This window comes from Procambarus clarkii, chromosome 1 (assembly GCF_040958095.1).
Source record: "Procambarus clarkii isolate CNS0578487 chromosome 1, FALCON_Pclarkii_2.0, whole genome shotgun sequence".
Lineage (NCBI taxonomy): Eukaryota > Metazoa > Arthropoda > Malacostraca > Decapoda > Cambaridae > Procambarus > Procambarus clarkii.
In genome coordinates this window covers 44,994,207-45,017,884 of record NC_091150.1, presented here as the reverse complement: position 1 = coordinate 45,017,884, position 23,678 = coordinate 44,994,207, and the positions used below count along the sequence as shown (strand labels likewise).

At 38.6% G+C, this 23,678-nt stretch overlaps 1 protein-coding gene across 1 annotated transcript in view; it reads right to left on the bottom strand.

The window, feature by feature from the left end:
- The window catches only part of LOC123745071 (casein kinase I), a 51,333-nt gene that overhangs the window by 8,229 nt on the left and 19,426 nt on the right, over window positions 1-23,678 (bottom strand). The window contains exons 3-4 of the mRNA XM_045725404.2: window positions 4,672-4,859; window positions 4,026-4,203 (exon numbers count right to left, since the gene is read on the bottom strand). Of these exons, the coding sequence (XP_045581360.1) occupies window positions 4,026-4,203; window positions 4,672-4,859 (366 nt within the window). The remainder of the gene's footprint in view (window positions 1-4,025; window positions 4,204-4,671; window positions 4,860-23,678) is intronic.

The following is a 23,678-nucleotide window of genomic DNA, read 5'->3' as shown; positions in this document are numbered from 1 at the left end:
TAAATTAAAAAATTTAATTTTTTTTTAATTCTCTGGTACAAAAGTAGGCTTTACCTATATGGTAGCAAACATTAAAGTACAGCATTGCAGAAAAGTGCTGCAGCGATTCGCAAGCCATAATTTTGTAATTTCAACCATCAAAAATGTCGAGTGTAATAATGCTTGCGTTCTGTACAGCAGCTCTTGGGTAGCTTCTTACTGCTTGAAGACCTGCCACTATAAATCTTTCAAAAACATGCCAGGCCCCAGAGGCTTGAGAGGCCTACTGCAGGCCACAATCTGCTCACAGATAAGGGAAGCATCAGAAATCAACTCAAAACTGAGGAAAGACAAGCGAAGGAGAAAAAAACAGCCACTGTTCTTAATTAAAGCAAAAATAAGAAACTAAGCAAATGTTTGTTGGTAGCAAACAATCTATCTTGAGATGATTTTGAGGCTTAAGTGTCCCAGTCCTCCTTTTTGTTACACATTCCCAGGAAGCAGCCTGTAACAGCTGTAACTCCCAGGTACCTATTTACTGCTAGGTGAACAGGAGCATCAGGGTGAAAATCTGTCCATTTGTTTCCGCCTCCACTGGGGATCGAACAGAGAACCTCAGGACTATTAATCCGAAGCGTCAGACCCCATTGCCCCATTATCCTGCTCGATATCCTAAAGGATAAAACTATTTATTTTTTTTAACGCTTGTATTTTAACGCTACATGGAAGGAGAGAGGAAACTGTGAAGTTGAAAGGAGTCCTTGTCAAAGTGCAGACAAGTGGGACAGCCTATTAACACTTTGGCGTACCCCGCGCGCCACCTCTCAACTGTGCGATATGGGACCCAGGGTGTCACGGGAGCGCGCGTAAATTCTGAAAAGTGTATACTCTCTTCAACTTTGTCACCTTAATTCTCGTCCTACGAGATTAAATTTTGTATCATTGTGTTCGCAATAGAATTCTCTACAGCACTAAATGCATATAAACTCCAAAAGCCCGGCTAATTACCCGCAGCAAACAGAGAAAGTGCGAACGAGTTACCCAGGAGCGCGCAAACGCGATAAAATGTTTTCACTATTTTCACTCTGGTCACCTCAATTTTCGTCCTAGGTCTTTCATTTTGGTCTCAATGGGTTCGCAATAGAATTCTCTAGAGGAACATTAGCATATAAAATAAAAAACCTGGTCACGCTCCAACCGCCGACAAGTTGAAGACGGGCCACGCGTTAGCCGCAAGTGAGCGCTCAGACGCCTTCCAGCTACACTCTCAATTCCCGCCCTTTCCAAACCTTTCTTTCGCAATTTTCTCCCTGGAAGGGCCTTGTTCATAATCACTATCCATCGTGGAGTAAGCGTAGATAGTTTCTAAAGCCGCAGTAAGAAATATAGCCACGGAAAATAGCCGAAATGTTCACACGTTTGAGATGCGAGGGGAGACGACATTGGTCACAGCAGTGGAGCGAAAACAATGGGCCCACGGCGTGTGCCAAGCCGCCTGAGAGCCACAAGGCTCAACAAAGAAAATGGGAAGACATCAGCACACATTTTAAAACCAGTCCCAAAAAAATCTGATAAAAACCCGATTTTTGGCGATTATTTAAAGTGGATGACGCAATGCTGCGTCATCCCCGGCATTACCGACAGTAAACGGATGACGCAATGCTGCGTCATGCCCGGGCAAAAGTGTTAAAGTACAGGACTTAATGATAGTGAAGGTAAAATGTAGAACACCACTGCAGGTTATCTTTCAAAGTAGTAGTCAGAGTGAAGTGCATATTAGCAGGGAAAAAGGAGGCTGTGTGCTGGAGGAAGATACAACTGGGTATACATTGCCCAGGATGCAATAAAGATGCTAAAGCAATCTGAGAGGAAAAGCACAAGGGAATCCTAAGAAGGAGAGGAAACAGAGCAAGGGAAAACAAAAAGTGAAACTAGGCAAGAGTAGGAATCAGAGCAAGACAGCAGGCCTAGTCAGATTGATAATTCAAGAGACCAGGAGAATAATAGGTGTGCGACTAGATCAACACTCAAAAATCCCACCCTACAGACTGGGATAAGCATAAAAAGAAATCTATTCTCATGGAAGAAACTAGGCAGCCTAGTGAAAATTTGTCTATCTTTTAAGTAATACTAATGTTAAAATTACAAATGAGATGGAGTTGCAAGAACAGGTGGCAGAACTGCACTCTTTTCATTGTAATTACTGTACAAAAACAAAACTGCCTCGTTTAATAAAAAGATGCAATATTTCCAATAGGATACCAGGTAGTAAGGAAGAGAAAGATGAACATGGGGAAGGGAAAGAGGGATTGGGGGAGGTGGAAGGATAAAGATATACACAATGCGAGCTTTGAGGCAAGATTCTGCAGGTAACCAACCAGTAGGAGTATGATATGGCACCAGTGAGGGACCACAAAGATACACTAGGAACAGGAAGGCAGTGTAGTAGTAGTTTGGAAGCTACATTGCAACAAGCCAAAAACTAATCTAAGGAAGCATAACAATATAGAGAAATACAAAAGTACAAGACTATGTGATCAGACTCCAGTGACAGAATTACTCAAGGAGAATGACACGAATGTGAACAATTCAACAAAGTTCCAGGTTTACAAATCAGAGCTATATTAGTACCCAAGAAGAGAAGCCTACAGACAGCCAGAAGCAACACTACACAACAAGGGCTATCAAAAGGAGAGAAAGATAAGAGAGAAAGTGAAAGGAGAGAAAAGAGGAAGAGAGAAGAGAGAAAATAGAGAAAAGAGAAGAGAGACCTCTCTCCAAACTAGATATATCAAAAGCATTCACATGGCCAAAGTACACAAAAATTTTCGTAGCCTGAACGAGTAGTCGGCAAATAAAATTCATTGCAAGCAAACTGTCAAAGCCACTTCCATCCCTAACTTCAAAAACTGACACTACTGAACATAAAAAGATGTATTTAGTGTGGCAGATGTAAAAAGTTGGGAGACAGGGCATAGCTCTCACTCCATCGGTTTCACTCATACAATCTGAAGAATGCCCAGTCCCTCAGGCGAGAAGGGAACAGTGCGGAAATAGGGAGCTATTGAGAAGCAGCATAAAAAGTAGTTTCATTACACAAAACACTACTAGTGTGCTAGTCCCTCCAGTAGCCCTCCTGGTGCTTACTCACAGTGGTGCCTCAACGATGAGAATGGCTTTACCGTAAGAGAATAAAATGAAGAGACCATGATGCAAAAAGGGATAACCAGTAGGAGAATGGAGGCAGAACACCAAGGCTCGGCAAAAAACAACAATGGTGACATGGCACCCACCTTTCATACAAGCATTGCAAGGAATGAGCAGCAAACAACAATCTGGGATACTAACAAAAACAAGTGTCAGGAGAAGAGCACAAGACAAAATCAGGTACCCCAACAAGGGATGAAGAAAGGAACACCAAATATATGAAAAAACCAACTGGAGACCAGCTAAACGGCCATCAATGGCCACAGCCAGCAGACCAAAACAGGGACAAAGTATCACAAGGATGCACACATTTCACTAAGTACAAGATGGACCAGTCCCTGCAGTGATAACATGCATGCATGGTAACTGCAAGAGCAAGTGATGGTGATGATATGAGACAGTGTCCTAAGCTGCCATCTGGTGACAGTCTGGAAAGTTGTTTGCTGGCTATCAAGTATCATTTGCCCTATTCCTTATTTTGTTGGCTCATTTTGTTTCAGTGACTTTCTGGAGATGGCGAGGGAAGGGGAAGATCATCTGTTAAATTTATCTGCCCCCAAAACTTCCCTTGCCTGAGCAAACCAGATTCTAGTCCTGTGTTTTAGGCCACAATCTCAGGGGCTCGGCACAGTTTGGTACAGAGCCTTAGGGACTAGGAAGCTATGGTCCAGGGCAGCAGAGAAAGGCTATTTTTATGTAGATAAAACTACATTTACACTTTAGAAAAAGCTAATGTTACATCGAGGCTTAACCATTTAAAAATCAGCTAGTTCAAAAGCCTTAGTTCCTAAAATTCATATTAAACATTTGGAAAGTTTAAAAAGATAATTCAGTATTACCTCTGCTCAATACCCAAATGAGCATTGATAGAAGCATATCGTGCCGTTCCTGTAAGATTCTTGTCCTCTCGGTAAGGTATGTGCGCACGTGACCGATTATCTCTGTACTTCTTGGCCAATCCAAAGTCGATCAGAAAAAGTTTGTTGCAGTGACGACCAATGCCCATAAGAAAATTATCTGCAAAGAAACAATTTTTGATACACCATATGCCTACTGTATATTCAAATAAAAATGGATGTAGAAAGTGGGTTGTATGATTGTCGTAGCACCAACCTTCACATTTGCAAGACAAAGGTGTAGTATGAATGTGAAAATTCAAAAGTTAGAGCAGTAGAAGTGGAAGACGTTTGAAATGTATATGGTCTAAGGAATGAAAATGTTAGAGAAATGTAATGTAGAAGTGAATAAACTGCAAGATTGAGGAGAGCATTCTGAGATGGTTTGGCCAATTGGAATTAATCAGTGGCAAGCAATAAAAATGAAAGACATAATACATTAAATTGCCTAAAAGAACTAAATTTACACTGTTTAATGGAGAATTGGGTTTTGATAAACCGTTTCAATTACCAATCATATAAAGTACAATTACCCACAACTACACACATTATAACTACCATACTTCATAACATCAACTGAGTAACCCACCTGGCTTTATATCTCTGTGAATGAAGTTCTTGTTGTGTATAAACTCTATGCGACCAATCATCTGATCTGCAAGCATAAGAACTGTCTTCATGGTAAAACGACGACTGCAGAAATTGAAAAGGTCTTCTAAGGAAGGTCCCAGGAGATCCATAACCAAGATATTGTATTGCTGCTCCTGGCCAAACCATCTACAAACAAAACACTATACATAAATTTTTATCCATGATTTGCAATTTTTAGGTACACGTTAGGTACATTGGTACACAGCATAATACAAGTACCACTAAGGACCTCTAATTTACCGTTCCGCCAGTTCTAACAACCAAACTTTAGAGCATTAACTGGCACCATACTTAGTCATTGGCTGTTAAATCCGGGATATGGTATCGAGTTTACAAAGTCCGGTACACATTAAACTAGAGGCCACTATTTTGTGACAAGTTTGCCCTCGCTAGGCCAACACTTAAACTGTTCCTACACTGATATCACTGCTTCTATTACACAGAATGTAGTCAGAGGCAGTCAGGCATTCACAATCCTGGATGTAAATCGAGTGGATACTGTGCACAAAAACAATCAAGTATGAATACACACAGAACAAAGAATATGGAGAACTAAAAAATTTCAACTCGATACTGTACCTTGACATTTAATGGCATTATTAAATATTTGTCTTGGGTAATAAAACAAATGTTCATGCAATAATAATGCATGAGAAATGGAACAATTGAACAATCTCAAATGGTAACTAAGGAAAACTGTTTCCACCTCTTTTGTAATAATATCTTGTACTGCCTGGTTGATCAGGTATCCTTTGGAGGCGTTTGTCAAGTTCTCTCTTGAACACTGCGACCCCTCACAGTGTTCAAGAGAGAACTTGACAAACACCTCCAAAGTATACCTGATCAACCAGGCTGTGACTCATACGTCAATCTGCGAGCAGCTGCGTCCAACAGCCTGGTTGACCAGTCCAGCAACGAAGGCCTGGTCGACGACTGGGCCGCGGGATTGCTGAGCCCCAAAATCACCTCAAGGTAAAATATGGACAGTACATGCAATTTTATGACCAATATAAAAAACACTGTACCCTATCTCCAATTACTCAAATCTGGAGTACGACAAAACCAAACTGTATAGTAGATGTCAACTATCCAAATATAAAAATACTGCATATTTCAAAATGATAATCTATAATAAATTTAAGAGCATAAAACACATGTATAGAAACACATTAATTTTATACAGAACTAGCTTTGGGTCTATGGCTTGTACCAGTCTGTTCTCCAGATTTTTTTTTTTTTTTTTTTTTTTTAAACAAGTGTGGAGCACAGGATATGAAAATAGCTGGTGGAAATAATGGAAACTTGAGGAAAAGCAATTAAACTTGGGGTAAGTAATGCAAAGCAGAATGGGGCAAACCCTGAAAGATCATAAATGGGGGTGGCTACTTGTGGCGGTTCCAGGAATCAACATCCTGGCAGCATGGTCTCTGACCAGGCTTGGTTGTCTGGTCAACCAGACTGTTGGATGCCGCTTCTCACAGCCTGGTTGATCAATTAATTGGAAGTGTTTATAGAGGTGTTCCTCTTCAACACCGTGAGAGGCCAGGCAGTTATGTCCCTTATGTGTAGCAGGAGTGTTGAAATGTCTTGGGCCTTTGATGTTGATAAGAGTTCTCTCAAATGTAATTGAGAAAATTACAAAATTAATTACATGTAAAATTTTGTGAAATACAGTACAACCTCGATTCAATGTACCCCGATTAAATGAATCTCCGGCTAGGTCGCACACTTTTCTGGCCGGATTTACTCACCTGGTTCGACAAACAATGGTCCGCCGAAGCGGGGGATGTTCAGATTTGCCTACAATGTCGAGACAGTTCACAGACTGGTGGAAAACTTTCCCATTCTATCATGCGTTACAATTAATAATTCCTTCATATGACAAGTTGGACCACAAGCTTACGATGTTGGGACAGTTCACAGAGTGGTGGAAAACTTCCCCATTCCATCACAGGTAACAATTAATAATTCCTTCATAAGACAAGTTGGATCACACAACAGGTGAACCATATGAACCAAACACCAGCCAGAGTGGTCCACACAAGTGAACGACAGTTTCCATGATTTTCATTCACCGATTTGTGGCACACGTATCTTTGTAAATTTATTTAAAGGCTGAAGTGCGATTAGCTAGCTACACGTGGTAAAATCTCTATACAGACATTTTCTGTGATGAAACAAGATGAGTGAGGGTGGACAGATAAGGGAATACTGTACTGTAAACCTCGCTTGGTTTTCCTTCGTCTGTGTCGTCATAGTTCAGTGACTCATGACTTTGAACGTTTCAGATTAATAAATCATTTCTAAAACCAGTGTTTTAATTGGTTTTTATTATCCTAATTAAACTAAACTAAACTAAATAAAAGCAAAAATATATTGTAATATGATAGACATCTGCTATTTGAGAAATTATTTATGTTATTGGAACAACAACTCCAGCGCGAGTGCTCGGGTCTAATCCTTGTACACAGCACCATGTGTGTTTCGTTCGATTGTCGTCGTCACAGTTCAGTGACCTATGGCCTCAACATAATAAAATTAATAAATCGGTTCTAAAATAAGTTTTTTACATCTCTTATTATCCTAACAATGTTACTAAACTAAATATATAACCCAAAAATATATAATTTGACATTCAATATTTGAGAGAAATTTATATTACTGGATCTGACTTAAACACCACCCTACTGCAGCATGTATAGACCTAGTCTGCATTCATACAGTAGGCACCCAGTGCCGTTAGCTTTGCCTGCTAGTGACATGTTTGTCCGCTGGTGGAAGAATAACTGTGATAACCCGCCAGCTTTTATCAACACCTAAGTACGATGAAAGATATTTGTCTCAAGGACATGACAAAAAGGAAACAAAAATGAGTCAATATTTTTCACAAACTAGTAGCAGAAAATCAACCAGCACAGCCGTACCCAGCACCTGCATAACGGCAGCCTGCACCAGCTCAGAAGCAGCTGAAGCCAATACAGCAGCAACAAGCACCAGCAAAGCTGATGCAAACATCTAAAAATATCGTGTGTGGAGTGAACAGTTAGAACAAGTGTTAAATTTAAGTGTGTACATAGTATTAAAGTTGCAGTAATTATAATGATCAATAGTTTTCATAAACTGTATTGAAGTACTCAACATACAGCAGAACTACTTCGTTAACACAGCATAATACACTAAAGTACGTATTTACTGTACAGCATTCACAGCTCCGTGAGACTTCAAGATGGACATAACTCCAACAATAAGGTAAATAACAAATGTAACTATTTTTTAGTAGAGTAGTAATATATTGACAGTACAAAATATAATAATGCATTTTTATTGTGTACAAGAAAAAAAAAAAATGACCCAAACGCCTCTTGCAACGAATACAATGCTCCAATGCACTGGGGTTGGTCCCATATAGTGCGTTGAATCTAGGTTGTACTTTACAGTAGTTTGGAGTTTAGTGCATTTATTATGCACCCCATACCCATCTTGTGGGCGGTAGTGGAAAGGGTTACAGAGGCACATAATGGGCTCAGGAACTGAACTCCACAATTCATTTAGCTAAGCAAGTTACAATCTTGAGCTAGTTACAAAATTCAATACAAGTTGTCACATCAACAATGGGTTCCAGATCGACCACAAGTAATTTCTAAATTAAGCAACTGACATATGTAAACAGCTAGTGTCACAATTGATATGTTTGTCCTGCACACCGCCTCCTATCCAGTGGGCTGCTGGCTGGGTAAGTACTGAATGAGCAACCATGGGTGGCGCACTTGCCTCTGGCTCCCAAACACCTGTCCGACACGTTGTTGAAAGATAATGCTCTGTCAGTGAAATTCAAACCTTATTGTTTGAAGAACATAAGGGTCATAATATTGGGGAAGCTAGGCGCAATAAGGACCTAACACAAAGGTCGGATGCAAGTGATACAGCACCAATGAGGACGATACAGCGAGCGTATCCAGTTGTAGCTCTGAGCGTCACCCTTGCAATCCTATGCTATTTATTTAGATGATACTTAGATGAATTGTTTTCTGCGTTCAGTGATAATGCATCTGATACAAATAGCATAGATGAACAGTGTTAGCGGCTTCCATGATGGTGTTTTCCATAGATATTTTCAAGAATACCTGAATCTCTTCCTAATTGACGGACTCTCTTTGAGGCTACCCGAATCTCTTTCTGACTGACGGACACTCTTGAGGTAAGCTGAATCTCTTCCTGTGTGGGACCATACAAAGTGATCTTTTTAAGACTACCTTACAAATTGATCTTTTCCTATAATCTTTTCAATACTACCTTATGCTTTACAAGCTTGGCTACATACAACCTACAAGTACTAAAGCCAAGGGTGTACATGAGTGCGTTATTTGCAAGCACACAGAATGAAGAAACAGGAAGCGAAAATTTATCTACCTGGTGCACTGAGAGCGAAGTCGCACTGTGTACCATGGGCTACTTCGTTGATTATTACTCACTTCCGAAGTACTGAGTGTGTAATACAGTGTGTTACTGTGTAAATAGTGTGAAACTGTACATATTGTAATTATGAATTTTTAACAGGTAATATTGCGACAATAAACATTTATTGTGGACACATTACGGACACATGTATCAACTCCAGGGAACATTATGAACGTTTTACTGTATACATATTGTAAAGGACACAAATATGCATCATTTACGATAAAAAAAAAAAAAAAAAAAAAAAAAAAAACGCATTGGAAATACATAAAACAAAAACTGAAAATATATTTGTGGCAACACCCGGTGCTTGAATGGCCCGTGCAACCGTGTCTGGGTGATTCACCCACGGGCGACCAGGCCCTGATGACGTCACAGCGCACCTTGTCCACGTCCCCACAGCCAAAGTGGAATTTGGTATTTATATGTACATAGACATGTTCAGGGAAGGGAATTTATCATTTTACGAAGAAAAAAGAATTTTTTGGGAACACCATTTCATGCGCACCGTGGGAATTTCACTATAAACTCCGCGCAGCACGGTGGTTAATCACTAAGCCCGAATAGACCGAGGGCTGGTTTATGCATAAATGAAACCAATAAATTTAAACCGACTATCTTAAAAGACGTTAAAAATAATATCCACTCCTTCCGGGAATTCGATACAAATTTATCAACATATGAACTCTGCTTCCCGGAGAGCAGACTTCCGCCTTGACAATTTCAACAGGGCACAAGGATTGTGGTGTTGGAATTTTTGCACATTAGTGATTATTCTTTGGTTTTCACTGCAATCCAACCTAGTTAACAACATGGAAAGTACCTCGGTCTGGTTCCAATGCAGTATAGTATTTTAGATTGGTCAATCGAATCTTACTAACATTAATCTCTGTTACGACGTATGGGCACCAGCCCTAAATGATGAGCCTTCTCCACAGATAAATCACATAAATTGAGTGATTTAATTTATCTAACAATCTACGAACGAAATTATATTCTAACTTGTTGGCAGGCTGAGGTCCAACCTTTGAGATACCAATGTGTGTGATATTATCAAGAACATGGCTTGCTGATCGTCCCCAAGGAGATGCCATAGCCACATGTCGGCAAGAGGAGACACCTTCGCCACGTGATTAGTGTATGTCCGAGTCCAACATCAACAGTCAAGCCTTTAGTATACAATATAAAGATAGATCAAATTAAATTTATTTCTGAAAGTAAATCACATAACTAAATTTATTAATTTATTTGTAATAGCCTAATAAATGTAATTGAACCCCTCAAGTTTGAGAGATTTATTTGTGTGGAGTTTAAAATATGCAGTCCACTGCTTTGTAATTAAATAAACAACCAATCAATTTAAATTAATAGTTAACCAGAATTCATAAATTAATTAAAATTAAATAAAACTTAATAAAATTTCTTCCCCAAGAAAATTCCCAGTCATGCCCTTCAAGACGACTTGACAAAAGTGTATGGAGCACCAATTGGCAAATGTAATTTAATGTGATTAAATGCCATGTTATGGAAGGTGGATAGGAGAACAGACCACACACAACCTACAAATTATGTGAAAAAAATCTTTAAAAATTCTGATAAGATCTAGGGGTGGTTCTAGATAGAAAACTATCACCTGAGGACCACAAAAGAACATTGTGCAAGAAGCCTATGCCACACTTTCCCAATTTCAGAATTGCTTTTAAATACATGGATGGTGAAATACTAAAGAAACTGTTCATGACCTTTGTTAGACCAAAGCTGGAATATGCAGTTGTTGTATGGTGCCCATATCTTGAGAAGCACATCAACAAACTGGAAAATGTCCAGAGACATGTAACTAAATGGCTCCTGGAACTGAAGGGCAATAACTAGGAGTTGAGGTTAGATGCATTATACATGCCAAGATAGAAGAAAAAAAGGGGATATGATCATTACATACAAAATAGTAATGGAAATCACTAAAAATGATAGGGAAGAATACCAGAGACCTGGACCTTCAAAAACAATGTCATGTATTGAAACTAACTAAACAAATCTGCCGAATATAAGAAAATTTACTTTCGCCAACAGAATGGTAGATGGTTGGAACAACTTGGGAGAGAAGATGGAAGCCAAAACCATCACTAGTTCAAAAGAGTTATATGACAAGAGCGCTGGGAAGACAGGACACTATGAGCTTAGCTTTCATCCTGTAACTACACTTTGGTAATTACCTCTGCATTTCAGTGGGGCTGTTTTACACATCCTGCCATACATACTGATTTCATGTGATGTTATTTATTACACATGGGGGTATGTAAGGCTTTTAACACATTGGCAGTCTGGCCTCTGTGTTCCCGACTGTAAATACTCTGGGTTCCACAGGTCACTCGGTGACAGAAAAATTTTAATAATTTTATGTTTTTAAATTATTTGTTGGGTTATAGCTATAAATTTGGTATATGTTCACAAATTAATTCTCTAGAGAACAGATGCAAAAACAGAAGGGTATTTATAAGAGATTATGCACAACAGTGATTAAAATACAAATGTTTGTGAATAGTAATTGTAAGACACATTTTAGTATCACCAGAACTTTAGTGTCCCCAGTAAGTCAACAGAACACTTAAGACTGATATGACTGTATGGAAGTTATTTGAGCGAATATAGTTTCTGGGAGCCACCAAAGTAATTCCTCAAGAAAGTATACTGCTTTCATTATGAAAATGCAAAGGATGGAGAAAAAGAAAAGCAACCAGTATGGAAAAAGGATGTAGATTAATAATGTAATTTGCAGCCACAAATTGTGTACCTCAGACATTTGAGAAAGAATAAGTGTTAAAGTTGGAAGCCAGTAAGAAATATTTGAATGGCATGACACACAAAGGATCATGCAGTCTTTTTGTGTTGATGCTGCAGAAGAGTGCAGCTGTGTTGGAGAAAAAGGCCAGTTCCTTGGGTGTCAGGTTCTAGGACTATGTCAGAGCCTATGCCCTTTAAGTAATGTACCAGGACCTTCACTAAAAATGTCATTAGCAAGGTAGGGTTATTATTATTCTTTATATAAACCAAAGATAGCTAGCCCAGAACTCCTGTACTTATTACAGGACACAGCATTAACCTATTCTTGAGATGTTTCTAGCTATCCTCTGCCCTAACTATTAGGGCAGAGCTATTAGACTATTACTGTCGTAGTATGTACAGTATTCCTGTGTACGTAAATTCAAATTTTTACATTGTACTTGTACCCAAGTTATAGTTGTGTTAAGTTTAGTATTGTGGTTAATCACACACTTTATTGGAAATATTACAATGTGTGATTGAAAGCCATTGTGCCTATACTTACTCGGGTGGTGTCTTAATAATATCAAGTCCCATTGTGGGAAATTTTAGGCAGCCGCCTGGAGGTGATAAATTCCGATTTGTTTTCTTGGCCTATCACAAAAGCTGTATGATATTTTTAACCAAATAATAAGCAACATTTTTATATTCCATTACATTATTTTCTTTTGTATTCACACGTGCTGTTTTACGGCAGTACCTTCCTCGATGGTTTTATATCACTGGCTGCAAGATACTTCATGTCTGGCATGTAATGCAAAAATATATCCTCACCAAAGCGTGAAGAAGATTGCATGTGGGCTTCAGTGGTGGCACCTAAAATAATACCTTCAGGAAGAGGGGCAACATGTCCTTACAGTGAAAAAAATAATACCTAGCAAATTTTTTTGATTAGCAGCTTCACAGTTTTCATAATGAATATACTTCTTTATATTACAGACTATGGTTTTTAATCCAACCTGCCTTCAGTGGGTATGTACCCTTGTGGTAATCATTTCACAATCACTATGTAATTAGTGCTATTATCTACTCTATCTATAGTTAAACAGTATTATTCTCAAAACATGAGATATATGAAATTAAAAAACTGAGTATTCCCTAGAATTTGACAAACTAAGGCCAAGGTTTTCTTTAATCAAAGAAAATGAGTATACTACAGACAATTTATATTTTAACACTTATTGCTCGGTAATGACGCAGTATGGTGTCGAAAATTTAGTAGACGAATGTTCGGTAACGACGCAGTAGGGCGTAAAAAAATTTTAAATTTGGTCTGCTTTCGGCTTGGCTGTGGGAGGGGCACACCACGGCTTTGGACATTACATATATGCATATACTCCTGAAGGGAATTCTATTGTGAAACACAATGATACCCAATTCAAAAACCTAGGACGAGAATTGAGACGATAAAGTTGAAAAGAGTATACACTTTCAATATTAGCACGCTCTAATGAAATGCCAGGCATGCCTTGGGGTGGCATGGCACACTCTTGCAGGAAACCATGGCCCTTTCATCTTGTCGGCGGGTGGAGCGCGCTGTTTTTTTTTACATTATATGCATATACTGTACTCCTGTAGGGACTTCTATTGCAAACACATTGATACCAAAATGAAAGACCTAGGATGAGAATTGAGGTGACCAAAGTGAAAAGAGTGCATACATTTTATTGCTCTTGCGTGCTCCCAGGTAACACGCACTCATTTTCTGTTACGGATGGTATGCCGGGCTTTTGAACTTTATAGTAGTCCTGTAGAGAATTCTACTGCGAACACATACCAAATTGAAAAACCTAGGACGAGAATCGAGATGACAAAGTTGAAAAGAGTACACACTTTTCAATATCACCATGCGCTCCCATGGAATGCGAGGGTCCACCTTTGGGTGGCGTGGCACACTCTTGCCCAGAACGCAAAAGTGTTAAACCCTGGATTTATAATACAATACTCTAGTTATAATTTAAGAATACTCTGTTTATGACAAACATTTACTTTCCAGTTTACATAGAATATTATTGGAACCTTATTAAGCCTTCAGAGAATCAAAGATGTCTAGATAAACATTCAGGTGTATAACATGGATATTTACCCTGAGGATGTCCCATTTTAATTATAATAGTTTTATATTATAAAATTTTAGATTATAACATTTAAGGGATGGTGAAGATTCACAAATGGGGAATGAAGCAGTGAACGGGCTTCTGTTAACAACCGAATGGTCACAGACTCAATTCCCATAACAAAGATAACAGCAAGCTTCCTTTCATCTGATGCCTCTGTTTACCTAAATAAGAGTTTGGCAACTGTTGTGGGTTGCATCCTGGAAATGGTCAGCAGCTGGACTAGGAAAATGACCCTAATGGACTTCCTGTCCTTGACAAATGAGAAATGACACGTTTCCTTTACGTAGTGCTTGAATTTCGCATCATAGTGGCTGATTTTTGGGCCAGATGTAGCTTTGGCCAGAGAATTGGCTACAAAACAGTATATGAACCAATTTAAAGTGCATAATATCAATTTGCAGATTCAGTACCCAAACTGTTTTGTGGGAGAACACTTAATGAACATTACCTAACTAATGTTCGCTCTAGCTACCAATCCATGGTTGTGAGCCAATTTTAGCTCTTTGTAATAAGCACCTCTCACTTGACCCAACTATGTCACCTTACCGAACTCCAGTGTCAACACCGTGTCACTAGCATCAATACAGTATGCAACAGTCAAAAATGATCTAATCAAATTATGTTCAAAACATTTAAAATTAAGAACCAAGTCCCCGTTGATGGTTATTAATATCATTTATTAAATACAGTACATACATAAAGAATAACTTGGCATCTATGTATGTTAAAGTGATTATTCACTAACCAATACAATACCGTATATTCAGAGGGAACAAATGTGCTAAAAGCATATTGCCATTAAACAAAATTTTACATGTCATCTATTAGATCATTGCAAGCTATAGGTCTAACCCAAATTAACACCTATTACAGGAAGAAATAAAGGGAAAGTAAGCCATTCTAGCTGGAGTCACATAAGCACATGCTCCTCAACATGCCAATGGGTCTGTTACCATGGTAGGTATGCACCTCTTGCTGCCTGCTCCTTGCACTACACTCCACTTTCACTACTTTCTCTCTGCTCCAGTTTTATCTGCTAAGTCACTAACCAAACCACTCATGAGTAGTACACCCACACAAAGTGTAAACCCTTGTAAACCTTCACAGAGTGCACATGTGTACACCAGTAGGGAGAGAGAGTGAGAGTATATATGTAAAGTATTTATATTGAGGCAACATGGAGAAGGCACGTGAGAGTATTCGAAGAGTTTGCAACCTTAAAACTACAATAGTGTATTGCAGTTAAAAGGATGATATTTTTTAAAGTATACGTATGATTTTAAAACCAATGTGTGATATCTCCTGGCAACAGTGCACTGTGTAGAAATGTATCAGCTATGGTTTTAAGTTTGATATTTCACTCAAGGCCACATCCCCTGACCTCCTATTAATTTGTAAAATATTTATAAAGTACCCCATCAGGGTTTACATGGCCCAATAGCAATAAGAATCACCCCTTTGCACTCAAGTACACAAATTAAAACTTACGTACACCTGTTGGAGGGAGGACCTAATGATTGATAAAAATAAGAAGGCAATGCTACATGAAACCAATCTGCAATTTTCTACAATTACAGCCATCTCATGATATGTACGTGACAAAGAACCGAGAGTGTACCATGTTGCAACTGTTCTGTGTGGTTTCTCTTCCCATTTATACTACAAATCATGTGTACTCAACCAACCCTCAATGACGCACACTTCACTTTCCCTTTCCCGACTACCTGGCTTAATATCATTCAGGGTTCTCTGTCTACATTCACATACAGTACTTGTTTGATATAGCCTTTAAAAAAAATGCATTTTTTGAGAATCTTTGACTGACATCTAATTAAGGTGTTCTAATGCTGATGCAAGATTAGAAAAGTATCCCAAACTGATATAAAAGTTGTCTTGGTAGCATATTTTTCATTATATATATATACATATCATTATATATATATACATATATACATATATACATATATTATATATATATAAATAAATAAAAGCAAGAGCCTATAATTAAGAAAATGAAAATACAGAATTCTATTAACACAGCATGATACAGACATCTACTAGGCGAGTACATTCAGTGATGCCCATTATGAGAGGATGGGAGAAAAGTAGGTCAAGAGTAGATATAACATTGCCACTCCACTCACATGCTTTAATACTGCTTAGAAAGAATACAAACCAACACAGTCAACTTTTGTGATCTGGTTGCAAGATATGACGACTCGTAAAGACAAAGTCTGCTCAACATCACTGTTTAATCAATTATTACACGCTTCACAAAATGTTTTACAAAACATTAAAATTTCAATACTGAATTACATTTTTTCCTATGCATTTTTGCTTAACATTTTTATTTAACTGAACAGCAGGAGTAACTTGCAATTTCTTACCTATATGCAAGTTAAATTTATCAGAGAAATTCATAAAACTTGGCCCAGAACTATGCATCCAGAGAACAAAGAATATCAAGTGTTGAGAGCAACACGAGACCAAGGAAGTTGTGGTCACTGCACTAAGTGAGCATGGGAGTGTCTAGGTCACTGGGCCACAACATTCCTTACAGCTTTCTGTCCACATCACACCCAGCATCTTAAAACTCATTACCAAGCAATAATACTAAATGCTAGAATCTGAATGGAAATTGGGGAAAAGGGGAGAGGGATAATTATTTAAGTATGATTAATGCCTAATAAGTTTCCATCTTAAAACCAAAGCTCTGTTACCTATTTGGTATTGAAGCTGTGTAATGGTGCAGCTTTCTATCTTACCAATATAGACTATCAGAAACAAAATACCTGTACAGTATATGACTTAAAAAAATTTGGTAACAGTCTTTTTGCAGACATTATTGAATATGACAAAAGGTCGAGATCAATGATTCCAGCATGAATCTTTATTTTTCTTAGCTTGAGAAAATGAAAAATTATTGATCTAAAGTTTATTTTACAGTTTTATCTATTAGCCTGATGATGTCAAGAGATTGTACCTGGATGGGGTTCTGGGAGTTGTTCTATTTTCCAAACCTGGCTTGGCACCAGGCTCGACTTGTGAGAGCTCTGTCCAACAGGCTGTTGCTTGGAGTGGCTTGCAGGCCCACATATCCACCACAGCCCGGTTGGTCTGGCACTTCAAGAGAAAACCGAATCATTTTCTTCAAGAAGACATCCACGTTTGTTCCGGCAATATTTCTTATGATTGCTGGGATGATGTTGAACAACCACAGACCTCTGATGTTTATACAGTGTTCTCTGATTATGTCTATGGCACCTCTGCTCTTCACTGGTTCTATTCTGCCTTTCCTTGCATATCGTTCACTCCAGTATTTTGTTATTTTACTGTGTAGATTTGGGACCTGGCCCTCCAGCATTTCCCATGTGTATATTATTTGATACCTCTCTCATCTCCTTTTCAAGGGAGTACATTTGGAGAGCTTTGAGATAATCTTAATAATTTAGGTGCTTTATTGTGTATGTATTGACATCCAGAGCACAACTCCATTGTCTCCCGAGACTGATGTATGCCTATACAGTAGTACTTCGGATTACGAGCGTACCTGTTTACGAGTTTTTCGGATTACGAGCAGGATTTGCTCTGAAAATTTACATCGCAATACGAGGGTGTTGATACGCGCACAGGCCGACCTAGCGTGGGGTGGCATGGTTATCTGGAGGTTATCTGGAGATGATTTCGGGGCTTTAATGTCCCCGTGGCCCGGTCCTCGACCAGGCCTCCACCCCCAGGAAGCAGCCCGTGACAGCTGACTAACACCCAGGTACCTATTTTACTGCTAGGTAACAGGGACATAGGGTGAAAGAAACTTTGCCCATTGTTTCTCGCCGGCGCCCGGGATCGAACCCAGGACCACAGGATCACAAGTCCAGCGTGCTGTCCGCTCGGCCGACCGGCTCCCTCAGTTTACGAGTGCCTCGCGCCCAGTGACTATCCCGCCTGAATTCTTCACCAGGATTTACAGTGTTTTGTTGGATTTTTGGCCATTTGAGCATAAAAGTTGTCGTTAGATATCTTGCAATGGGTCCCAAGAAAGCCAGTGGTAAAGTTCAACCTAAGAAAATAGTTGATAAAGATAAAATAGTTGAAAATAGATAAAATGGGAAGCATCAGGGTCGTTGAGCATGACACACTGACAAGTACCAGATGCAGCCTTCCAGTGCCCCGGTGAAATGAGAAATATTCATTTATTTGTGTTCTTACATTTTGCATACAAATTAATAACTATATTTTTATTGTGTGGAACATATGGTCTGACCATTTCTCTACAGCCACTGTCAAAGGGTTAATTGTACTTTTTATAATGATATCTTGTGACCTCATTTGACCACTTTAGGGTAACAAGGTACGTAATTTGTGTGCTGTTCGAATGTATACATGTTGTAAATATTAAGAGATGTAGACTGCAAAACATAAATAAACCACAAAATTGAGATGATCATACCAAGATGGTCTGAGCATAATGAATGTATGGATGATGGCAGACTGATGAAGAGAAAGTATTCATGTGAATCTAAAGGTAGGAGAGGAAGGGTGAGAAGAAGGTTGATGAACACACACGGGGACAAGGCTGTATGGAAGAACTTGATAAGAAGTAAATGTATTTGTATACAATTTGACAACTACTGGGATATGTTCTCAATTTCACTATCAACCATTGAAATAAAATAGCTTTAACACACAATAGCATTCATGATATTGTATATGAATCTTACTAAGAAAATAAAAACTATTGTAAATACAAGAGAAATGAAGCACAGTGCTTGCAGCTGTGTAAAGAATTTGATAAGTCTTACAGGTCAAACTATCTTCAACAGTCTCCTCTCAACTTGGTGCTTACCTATATAGGAGTAATTAGAATAAATTTAAATTTATATGCATGTTCACCAAACTGCAAGTTTCCAGTCAGAGTAAAGTGTTAACTACCCACTAATGTGTGTTGTAATGTAATATCACCAAGATGATTTCTTGGCATTTTCTTTAGGAAATTTTTGGTTGCTTACATACCAAAAAGTTAAGATATTGAGATTTAGTTCAGTGGTGTAGATCCCCAGGAGTAGGAGTAGGAGTGGTACAAGGGAGTAAACAAAGCACTTCCAAGGGAGACCTTCAGAGACAATGTTAAACCGAGATTTGAGAACTCGCAGCCGATACTTAGGAAATTCACGAGCAGTCAAAGTTACTGTATTGTAGTAGTTAGAGTAATGGTTTGATGGTCGCTATTAATGTTAACTCCTATGCATAGGTATGTAGCTGCATGTGCATATACTGCACAGTGAGTTACAGTTCAAATAAACCCACAAACCCCACACAAAACATTTTGACTGGCCCCTTACCTGAAAAGACAAGGAAAACTATACAAGGTCCAAAGATAAGCAATGAGACTCGCTGAAGGGACTGAACTACGAGGAAAGACAGAACTGGCTCTTCCCACACTGGATTAAAGTTGAAATGTGTGTGTGTGTGTGTGTGTGTGTGTGTGTGTGTGGGGGGGGGGGGGAATAACAGCATACAAGATCCTAAGGGGTCTTGACAAAGTAGACAAAGCAGCATGTTTATAGCTAGGAACAGCAGAACGAGGAGACATAGATGGAAACTAGAGATGCAAATCAGTCACAGATGTCAATTTTTTTCTCTGTGTTAGAGCTGTTAATAAGTGGAATAAGTCAGAAGTAGAAGACATTGAAGCTAACTCTTAAAATTTTTAAATGTAATTATAATAAAATCATGAGAAACGAGTCATTGCATTAATCTAAGAATGTTCAGAATGCAGGGCTAGGAGCCATGCTTGACTTGCAAGGACCTCTAGGTGAGTACACACAAAATACACTAAATACACACACATACATGTACAAAACACACGCATGCATGTGCATGAACAAAACACATTCACATAAACAAAACACACATGCATGAACAAAACACACACACATGCATGAACAACACAAACATAAGAATTGCCTTTAGAAACTTGTCAGGAATCATTCAGAATCTTGTATACCACTTATGTCAGACCAATCCATGGAGTATGCAGTGCCAGCCTGGAGTACATACCTAGCTAAACACAACACAATGTTAAGAGAAGATTCAGAGAGACGAGTACCAACCTGAGTAATACTGTACAACATTAGCCCTTTGGCTGCACTACGTGACGGTAGTCTACTCTACATAAAAAGAAAAAAAAAATAGAACGTAATGACCTCACCTGGATGGAAACTCTGTACCCAAAGGATCCTACAATAGTAATTACCCAAGTAATTACCCAAGTAGTTAAAGGATGAGAGTTACGCTCATGGTGTCATGTCTTCTCAGTACTCTGTCGTATAACTCTTTGAAACCACCGATGGTTTTTGTCTCCACCACCACCACCTCACTTAGCTTGTTCCAACTGTCTACCACTGTTTGCAAAAGAAACCTTTCTAATATTTTTTCGACACCTTTGTTTCCTTAGCTCAAATCTGTGTCCTCTTGTTCATGAAGTTGCTGGTTTCAGGACTTCCTTTGCTAATTTGGTAGATTCCTGTTAGTATTTTGTAAGTGGTAGCATATCACCTTTTTTCTTCCCTCTTCTAGTCTTGGCATGTTTAACGCCTCTAGTCTCTGCTCGTAACTATTTTTCACTTCCGGAAGCCATTTTGTAGCATGCCGTTGCACCTTTTCTAGTTTGTTTATGCGTTTCTTGAGATTTGGGCACTATACAACTGCTACATATTCCAATTTTGGTCTCATAAAAATCATGAACAGTTCTAGTATTTCACCAGCCAAATATATTAAAAGTAAGCCTGAAGTTGGAAAGCGACGCATATGCTCCTCTCACAATGTTCTTTGCGTGTTCCTCTGGCGACAGCTTATTTATTATCCAAAACCCCCCCCCAAGTCTCGGTTTTATTAGTTCTGTAATTCCTTTCCACATAATCTGCAAGTTGTGTGTGGTATTCTCAGATTCCTACATTCCATAATACAGTACTGTATGGCATTTATTCACATTTACTTACATTTGCCACTTGTTGCTCCAAGTACAATACTGTACTTATTTGATCTAGATCAATTCGAAGGGGATCAAAACTGTCTGTATCCTATCTTTCCCCGGTATCTTGGCATCATCAACAACCATGTTCATATAATTCTGTATTCATTCTGGTGTATCGTTTATATAGACAAACATTACTGGTGCAAGAACTGAACCCTGTGGTACTCCGCTAGTAATGCTCCTCCAGTCAGATACATTGTCTCTGATTACTTCCCTCATCTGTCTGTCAGAAATTTTTTCATTCATGTCAGAAGTCTTCCTATCATGTGATAGGAAGGGGCTTGACATAGGGGCATGGGGCCCCGACAGCCGAGTGGACAGCGCTTCGGATTTGTGGTCCTGAGGTTCCGGGTTCAATCCTCTGTGGAGGCGGAAACAAATGGGCAGTTTCTTTCACCCTGATGCCCTTGTTACCTAGCAGTAAATAGGTACCTGGGAGTTAGACAGCTGCTACGAGCTGATTCCTGGGAATGTTTTACAAAAAGGAGGCCTGGTCAAGGACCGGGCCACGGGGAAGCTAAGCCCCGAAATCATTTAAAGATCACGCCTCCAGCATGTTCCAGTTTCCAGAAAAGGCTCTTGTGCGAGACTCAAAAGCCTTTAGGTCCAGATAGACACAGTCAACTCGACTACCTCTTTCCTGTAGCATCTGTGGCTCTATCATAAAAACTAAGTAGATTTGTTACACAGGATCTTCCTGTTTGAAAACCATACTGTGTCTTATTATGTCATTACTCTCTAGGTGTTCAAATCATTTGGCTTTAACTATTGTTTCTAGTGTTTTGACTACAACGCTTGTTAGTATAATGTACTCTAGTCTTGTCAAGTAAAGCTGCCTTCTAACAGAGCCAAACTTGTCAAACCAGCAAAAACTTGCAAGCTCGTGCTTATGTTTGAGTCAGATAGTGTTTTTTTTTTTTTTATCATCAATGATGGATGGCACTTGTAATGTTTATCAGGATTCCCCTAGATATGAGTAAAAGCTTAAGGGACATTGGCAGAAAATATGTAAGTGGTAAATTAGCAGTTTAACCCTTAGACAGTGGTTATGGAGCAATGGTCATATCCACCTATGCATAACAATAAATGCCAATAAAATAATTGTTCATTATAGAATTGTTAATTTGTTTGCAAAATGTAAGAAAAACATGAAACTAAGTGATTTATAGTTTCACTGGGTGGAGGCACTCTGCAAGAATGCATCTGGCACTTGTCAATGCCTGGTGCTCGACTTTGCTGATGCTTCCTGTTTCATCCTCCAATGTTTCACCAATTGTTTTATCACTTTATTTACATCCACAGAGCTATTATATCCATATTTGAAACATACATGTGAAACCCAGACAATAATTGTTTAAAATCATACGCTAATGAATACATTCCTCCTAGTAACATGCATGATGCTAACTGCACTCGTACCATTAAATGGTAGCAGGATTTTTTCCATGGGGTCAAGGTAAACTGTTACATCCACACACTTATTATATCCCTATTTGCATCATACATGTAAAACCCAGACAATTATTTAAATCTTCATATGGATGATCTTATGATGACTGGAATAGATTTTAGAACAAAATTATATTAAAGTGCCAAATTTTCAAAAAGCTGATTTTAATGGCCTAAGAAATTTTTTGGGTGAAATAGATTGGAAAATCCCGAGCATGGGGGGGTGGCTAGTCTTGGAGCGAAACGAACCCAACGATGGGCGATTTAAAAAGGGAATTCGATGAAGATTCAAAATATAACCTATTTAAAAATATTCAAAGGCAAAGTACAGGAATGTAGTATACCATATAAATTGAATAGACCGAATAATAATGACCCGAAATGGATAATAAAGGATCTGAAGAACCTTATAGGTAGGAAGAGAGCTGGTACAAAAGGATTAGGAATGGGGAAGTCAGTTTAGAACAAGAATTTGTCCAACTGGTTGGAAATAATGATGTTAATATAATAATAATAATAATAATAATAATAATAAATAATAAATAATAATAATAATAATAAATAATAATAATAATAATATACATGTAATAATTATAATTATTATTATTATGATAAATTATTATAATAATTATTATAAAAAGAGGGATATAAGGAGGGCAAAATGAAACTATGAAGTTTGCATAGCAGGGCATGCAAAAAAAAATTCTAAAAGAGTTTTTCAGTTATGTCAAAGATTAGGGAAAGGATAGGTCAATTAAAAACCAAGACAGGTCATAACTGATAATGATGAAGAGACAAGTAGGATGAACAAATCCACAAAGGCCATGATGAGGGTTCGAACCTACGTCTGAGATGATCCCAGATGTGCCTTAGTCGATTGCGCCATGACATGGTTAAAAGAATTGCAACTGGGAGTGCTCCTGCCCTCACACAAATCCTACAGCCTCTCTTGAGACAAACCAGTGTTTTACACAATTCCCCCATGCACCCGGGCTCTGTCAACAAGCTGTTCTACCCATTCGCCCTTACTTCAACACACACACACACACACACACCACAATA